This window comes from Micropterus dolomieu, linkage group LG22, assembly GCF_021292245.1.
Source record: "Micropterus dolomieu isolate WLL.071019.BEF.003 ecotype Adirondacks linkage group LG22, ASM2129224v1, whole genome shotgun sequence".
Lineage (NCBI taxonomy): Eukaryota > Metazoa > Chordata > Actinopteri > Centrarchiformes > Centrarchidae > Micropterus > Micropterus dolomieu.
Window position 1 is genome coordinate 25,403,982 of NC_060171.1, and position 7,992 is coordinate 25,411,973.

At 40.5% G+C, this 7,992-nt stretch overlaps 1 protein-coding gene across 1 annotated transcript in view; it reads left to right on the plus strand.

The window, feature by feature from the left end:
• The first annotated feature begins 4,342 nt into the window (after positions 1–4,342).
• The window catches only part of ttc38 (tetratricopeptide repeat domain 38), an 11,270-nt gene continuing 7,620 nt past the window's right edge, over positions 4,343–7,992 (plus strand). The window contains exons 1-4 of the mRNA XM_046038294.1: positions 4,343–4,462; positions 4,961–5,038; positions 5,131–5,212; positions 6,619–6,790. Coding sequence (XP_045894250.1) covers positions 4,433–4,462; positions 4,961–5,038; positions 5,131–5,212; positions 6,619–6,790 — 362 coding nt within the window. The 5' untranslated portion in view covers positions 4,343–4,432. The remainder of the gene's footprint in view (positions 4,463–4,960; positions 5,039–5,130; positions 5,213–6,618; positions 6,791–7,992) is intronic.

Genomic DNA, 7,992 nt, shown 5'->3' on the forward strand with positions numbered 1-7,992 from the left:
GTCACATCTCTGCCTTCCAGGCGATTTCTTTATTGTGTCTTGTATTGATGTATGAGCGTCTTCTTTAATGATTTACTTTAATGATTAGAGAGGCTGCAATCAGTGCATCCCGATTGATCCTGTCAAAAAGCTAGATTTAAACACTCATTGAAGTTATGTTGCTGTCCCTCATGGGTAAATGCACACAGGGTTTCTCTTGATGGGGAGCAATTTTCTATCTGAATAATTCACCTTTTAAATAGCAGGGAAATACTATGCCATTGACTTTAGACCAGATTTTTGTTGATCAATGGCGCAATTGCTTTCTGCTGCTTCAAGATAGCAATCTGACGACCATGCACCTGACCACACCTCAGTTGTAGTTTACGTATACATACATTACGTTTAGGTTATCCAATTTGATCCTTGCCTTTATTAAGGCAAGGGTGTCAGCATCTGTGACTGAAGTAAAATGAATTAATGATATTGCTGAAGGCTGGAAATACATTGGCTAAAAATAACTAATGCAAACTGAGCATGTAACGTTAGCCTACATAATCTTCACTTTGATCATTTTACAAGAGCAGTAACAATTCTAGTCTCCCATATTGGTTTTAATAATTGCTCACAGTTCAAAACACATGCATGCCAAGTTATGGCATGAGAGAGAAAAGCCTTTATAAATGGTAACTTACATGGTGATGGACATTCTTTATCCTCCATGGTCGATGAATTTTATCATTTGAGTTTGAGAATGGTGGGATGGCATTATCTCCTTTTTTCCCCCGTAAAGGATGGTCCAGTCTATGCTAAAGAAGATAAGAAAGGAAGCATTGAAACACCTTTCCTTAGCATTTACACAATTCAACCAGCTCATATCATGGCTGCCACTTAAATACTTCCAGATTATTTAACTCAGTTAGAAACCTTCCTCAGCAAAAACACACTTTTCAACCGCAGCCCAACCCTCCCATGGGCACACAGATGGACGCAAGTGCATTTGTTATATACACAACGTGGGTGCTGGACAGGAAAATGTGACTGATACTGTGGTGGTTGGAAACTGGCATTGACACTTGCATTGCGCTTTGTGCCGCTCTGCGCTGCTCTGCGCAGTGCTGGTGCCGTAGAATACTCATTTTTGGGTTTCTACTAGAAAATGTTTACGTGCTTGAATCTTAATAAAACGCATTGTTTTCTTCTCATTGTCCACTGCTTCAGCACCTCTTTTCACCCTCTTTCTGAACACACCATTTTAGCTGTGGCCTCTTGAAGGCTCTATGAGATCATATGACCGCTTCTCTAGAACATGGGCTGGTATATGTAAATTTTGGGGGCGTAAATATTAATGATCCTAGATGTTGACTCACCTGACTGACAGGAGTCAGCAGGTGAGGCTTGGGAACACCACATCCAGCACCTGGACTATTAGCACTGGCGTCCCCAAGGGGTGTGTGCGTTCTCCCCCCTGCTCTTCTCCCTCTACACCAACAACTGCACCTCAGGAGAACCATCTGTCAAACTCCTGAAGTTCACTGATGACACGACAATCATCGGCCTCATCCGGGACGGTGACGAGTCGGCGTACAGATGGGAGGTTTATCAGCTGTCTCTCTGGTGCAGCCAGAACAGCCTAGAGCTTTACATGGTCAAAACTGTGGAGATGATCGTGGACTTCAGGAGGAGCCCCCCGACCCTGCCCAATAGCCCTGTGTCTGCTGTGGAATCCTTCAGGTTTCTGGGGTCCATTATATCCCAGACCTAAAGTGGAAGCCCAACATTGGCACCATCATCAAGAAGGCCACTTCTACACAGCCATCATCCAGTCTGTCCTCTGCACTTCCATCCCAGTCTGGTTTGGATCTTCCACCAAAAAGGACAGCAGCAGACTACAACTGACAGTCAGAAAAGATCATCGGTGCCAACCTGTCCTCCATTCAAGACATTTCCAGAGTCAGGAAACGGGCAAAAAACATCACTGCAGATCCATCTCACCTCGGACACAACCTGTTCCAGCCTCTCCCCTCTGGTAGGCGCTACAAAGCACTGTATGACAAAACCAACAGACTCAGGAACAGTTTCTTCCCACAAGCCATCACTCTGACTCACAGTGTCAGGAACAACTCCTGTGTAATAATCCAGTAACTCTGCCTCTAATCAGCCACCTGTTTACTGCCCACGATTTATTATTTATTCATAATTTTCTATTTCAGTGCTGTTCATTTTGTTCATATTTTTATATTGTCATATTGTAGGCTACTGTGTACCAAATCCACCTACCTCAAGTACATAACACCTGCACATAATACTTATTTATTCCAGCATCCTTTGCACTATGCTCCATCACACTGTGTACATCTGTACATGTATGCATGTATGTGTACCTGCATATCACATTCACCTCCGACATGTACATAATAATAATATATTATAATAATATATTATGATAATAATAATTTACTCCTGCATCCTTTGCACTCTCCATCTGTCTATATTGTTTTTGTTTCTGTTTATAGTACTTGGGCAGTGGTGGCCCAAAGGTTAGAGAAGCGAGCTTTTGTCGCTGGTCCAATCCCCGGACCGGCAGGATAAAATCTGGGTGTGGAAAGTAAACCAAGCAGTGCTTGCCCTCCCTCATTTACCACCACTGAGGTGCCCTTGATCAAGGACCATAACCCCAACAGCTCCAGTGGAGCTGCTTAGTGGCCAGCAGACCAGGCTGCGGTGGGCAGCTTCCAGGTGTGAATGTGTAACAGTGTGAATGTGATCAGGGCCTTCCTGCAAAAGAGAGGCTTCCTCTCAGTGAAGTTTCCCTGAATAAAAAAAGGTTAAAAAATAAATAAATAAATAAATAGTGTGTATACATTGTGTAGCCTGTGTCTGATTTTATTTTATTTTATCTTATTTTATAATTGTATTAGTTTATTAGTAAGCAACGTACAACCCTGAGTCAAAGCTGATTCTGCTTCTGATGTTGCCTTACATCTAGCATTCATTTGCCCATTTCCCCCTGTCTTTTGGATGTGCGAGATTTACATCTGAAGTAGGAACAATGGTGACTGAGGCTCACGGTATGTCAGTTCCATGTACTAAACTTATTCAGCTATGACAAAGTAAATACAGTTTTCCATTCTACGGCACGTTTAAGTCTTTAAGCCCAACCCAAGAAACGCTAACGACATCATTAGGGGGCAGAGGTGGGTAGTAACGAGTTACATTTACTACGTTACATGTAGGCCTATTCAAGTAACTTTTTTGAGTAAATTGTACTTGTCAGAGTAGTTTTAATGCATCATACTTTTACTCTTACTTGAGTAGTTTTTTAAGTGAAAAATCATTACTTTTACTCTTGGATACATTCATCGTGCTACTTTGCTACTTATTTATTTATTTACCGCAGTCAAGCATCCACATGACTCTGTTCTGCTCTAACAGAGTATAAAATGCATGAAGCTACAGCATGGTGCATGGCTTTCAAATGTCACTAGCAGCTAATATTTAGGCTACAGATGGATGTGACTGATGTAATGTTTCAACCACAGATGATCTTCCTCAGCATAAAGAGGTGAACACACCTGGATTTAATAAGCAATACATTAGCAAAAACATCACAGAATTATCTCCTTATTTGATTTGTTTGCCAAATCTTAATTTACTTTTGGGGACAACAAGAAAATAATTTATATTTAAAAAAATTCAATTTACTTATTGGAGTACTAACAGACCATAATATTAATGCAATATTTTGTAATCACACTTGATGGATGCACACTGGGAATGTTGTCCTGGTGTAAATGTGGCAGGTTATCTGATCAGGTGATGATGACTTGTCATTTCATCACAAATAAATACAAGTGTATGTTCACTTACCTTTACCCCAGGAAGACCATCTAAAACAATTCTAGTCACATCCCATCAAATAAAAGACTAAGGGTAAATTAACCATTGTTTTTTTCTTCTTTTAGTAAATACTTTCTTACTCTTAGTCAAATACGTCTTTGGGCTGCTCTATCCACCTCTGTTATTCTCTAATAACTGTTGATGATGGGTCATTTTCTCAGACCTGACAGAGCCACAGAAGACAACTGTTTTTCCAATCCTGCTCAGTACAAGAAAACTTATCTATGTCTATAATTAGTAGAATGCATCTTTAACCGTCAAGAAGCTGTGTGCTAAAGGCCAGTTAACAAAATTAAAACATGAAATTCAACCCGCAGGTAACAGTGCAGAGTTTTGTCTATTCTTATCATTAACATGAGAAAACACTTAATAAGTTTATTATTGAAGTACATATAACTTCCCACAATCTATGGTCACTTTGGTACAAATTTTTCTACATGCACTTATTTTGAAAGCAAGTCGACTCAAGTTAACGTCCGGTCCTTTTTTCCCCCTAATAATTTGCTGAATCTCCAGCGTGTGGTTGAAAGTTTGGAGAAGCTGCAACTAAAAAATGTTGTCTCCGAGTTTCAGGGACTGCAAGGTTAGTGACTGGGCTTCAGAAAGAAGTAGCAACATCATAAAAAGGTAAAGATTTTGGTAAAAGAATAGCACGAGAAGAGAAACGTCACTCTGTTTGTTTGGCGTTTGAGAAGTGTTGCGGTTCTGAGTAAACTAAAGCGAAATATGGCGATATGGGAAGGGTGGGATGGGATTAACAAAATACAGACTGTGAATGTTAGGCTGGTAACTGCAACAGCAGGCAAACAAAGAAATGTGTCAAATGTTAATGTATGCTATGGATAACTGTGTCTGAATCAGTGTCTTTTTCGGGACATGCAGTTTTGCTTTGTAACGTTGACATTGAAAACAGTTTATAGAGTGGGATGAATCGATCTCGAACCCCATTCACTTTAAATATAAGCCAGGTGTCCACAATTTATAGTCTCTTGGTTGACATGTAAGAGAAGGCAACGTGTGTGTATTGATACACTCATATATACAGTAATTTTCTGCGTTCTAATACTCCTGTCCCTTACAGGCATGGAGGGCAGAGGGTCTTCCACTGACCACCAGCAGCAATGAGGCTTGCAAACTATATGACGCCATCCTCACTCAGGTAGGCTGCACCTACGTACACATGCACACAGTGTTAATATGCACACTACTGTATAATATTTTTACAACATCTCAATTTTGATTGGCTCCTAGTATGTGAAATGGCGAAATGATGAAACCTTGGGAGGATTTGAAGGATGCATTTCTGCTGTCCAGGCAGCTGACCCCAACTTTGGTAAATATACATGTGGTCAAACATTATGTATTTGAATTATTTCACCCTTTACTTAACCAGGTAAGTCCTGATGACACATGGAAACTGTAAAAGTAGGCCTGGCTAGGAGGCAACAGCAAATCAATGTTTATGAACAATGAAGATGAAGAAAATTAAAATGAGGGGATAAAGGTTACCGTGCTAAATTTATCCACTGCAAAAATAACCTAATTAAAAATGACACTGACCCTCTATACTTTAAATAAACATAGGGAGTTCTTGGATAAAGGGAGCAACAGTCATTAAAGCTTTCTAGTCGTCTCTCATGCTTTGGGGTCATTAAAGAATGTAAAATTAGGCTAAACATACCGAGTAACATAAGCACATAAATAGAAGGGCCATGACCTGTAAAAGGCAGACGCACCGCTCAGCTAAACAAAGACAGACACTTTCCAAATAGACCTTTTTTAACGATTATATTAGTATTTGTAGGTGCACATAAAGCGCAGGTGCAATTAATGATTTTAGTCCGTATAGGTGAACCAGTTAATGACAGTGGACCTGAGGCATAATAACTGTTATTAGTTACACCAGTGCTTTGTCTGATACGGTGAAGCCTTGGATAGTTAGAAACAACTTGTCACATGTACTGTCATTTTATTTACCAAAAGCATTGATTTGTTGACCTTGAGATCTTGTTGTTGACTTGAGATGGTGCTGTTTATCACGATGTGTTCAGTTTGAGCTGTCATCAAGTCGTGGCTATTTTAAATGTAGATGAATCAAACTTCCGTTGTACAGGAAGTTGTTGGGGAACTTGACTGCTGAAAAATACAGGATCCAGCCGTTCAGTATCTGTGTTGTGGTTACATAAGGAAAACAAATTGAGGTCTTCAGGTTTAATATTAATTTGATTGCTAACATGAATCATAAGCAATAGATGCATCCAGTCTGAATGTATAAATAAAACACAATTGTCTTTGCTGATGTTCTTGTTTAAGCTCAATTAAATAAAAAAACAAATTATTTGTCAACAATGTATTTATCATTAGCAACTTTGTAACCACATAAAAGTTTACTTTAGTTGTTGTTGTTGTAGAAAATGATTCTTGGAGCTTGTTCAAATTATAATTAGTGACTGGAGCATCCAGTTTGTAAGTCAAAATAAACAGTGAGTTACTAGTGAGCAATGTCACGTTACCCTAAGGGCACACTATGGGTACAAAACCTTTTTTTAATTTTATCTCTTATTAAACATGAACAAAAGGTTTTGTTGGTTGGCTTTGCTTAAGAATAAATACAATTACTTAAAGGTGCTCCTTTACATACATTGGCATCACATCAAAGCGCATGTGATTTTTCATGTATGTGAAATTGGAGGAAGAAAGTCGAGAAGAAAAGATCAGTGTTATCTGTTTTCCCTGTAGTTATGGGCCATGTGATCAGTACGGGGCTTGAGCTGGTGGCAACCACGAGCTCCACTCGTCTGAATGAGCGTCTGGCCAGCGCTGTGAGGCGAACAGTGGAGCTGGCCAACAGCCAGGACATCGCTCCCAGAGAGAGGCTCCATGTCAAGGCTATAGAGCTCTTCTCACATGGGTAAGATCCAATGCCAGGATTGCCACAGCAAATGTAGTGAAAACAGAGGGAGAAATAAGAATGTGGTTGGACAAGGGCCAGTTGTTACCAAAGAGGAGTCGCAAGACAACAAGTGCCCTTTGTAATAGTAATAGGGGATCCAAAGGTTTGGATATAACGTATGAAACTGTGATGTTATAAAAATGAACTATTAGTCATCACTTAAACAACAGATTATCATAACCATTTTAAATGTTCATCTGAGAAACATATTCCTAACAGACAACAGTTGTCTGTACAGGCATCCTGCAAAATAAAATAAGAATACTAATATAGAAACTAAATGACTCTTGGGTGGATGGTTGTTGGTGCCAGACGGGCCGGTCTGAGTATTTCACAATCTGCTCAGTTACTGGGATTTTCACGCACAACCATTTCTAGGGTTTACAAAGAATGGTGCGTGTGAAAAGGGAAAAACATCCAGTATGCGGCAGTCCTGTGGGCAAAAATGCCTTGTTGATGCTAGAGGTCAGAGGAGAATGGGCCGACTGATTCAAGCTGATAGAAGAGCAACTTTGACTGAAATAACCACTCGTTACAACCGAGGTATGCAGCAAAGCATTTGTGAAGCCACAACACGCACAGCCTTGAGGCGGATGGGCTACAACAGCAGAAGACCCCACCGGGTACCACTCATCTCCACTACAAATAGGAAAAAGAGGCTACAATTTGCAAGAGCTCACCAAAATTGGACAGTTGAAGACTGGAAAAATGTTGCCTGGTCTGATGAGTCTCGATTTCTGTTGAGACATTCAGATGGTAGAGTCAGAATTTGGCGTAAACAGAATGAGAACATGGATCCATCATGCCTTGTTACCACTGTGCAGGCTGGTGGTGGTGGTGTAATGGTGTGGGGGATGTTTTCTTGGCACACTTTAGGCCCCTTAGTGCCAATTGGGCATCGTTTAAATGCCACGGCCTACCTGAGCATTGTTTCTGACCATGTCCATCTCTTTATGGCCACCATGTACCCATCCTCTGATGGCTACTTCCAGCAGGATAATGCACCACGTCACAAAGCTCGAATCATTTCAAATTGGTTTCTTGAACATGACAATGAGTTCTCTGTACTAAAATGGCCCCCACAGTCACCAGATCTAAACCCAATAGAGCATCTTTGGGATGTGGTGGAACGGGAGCTTCGTGCCCTGGATGTGCATCCC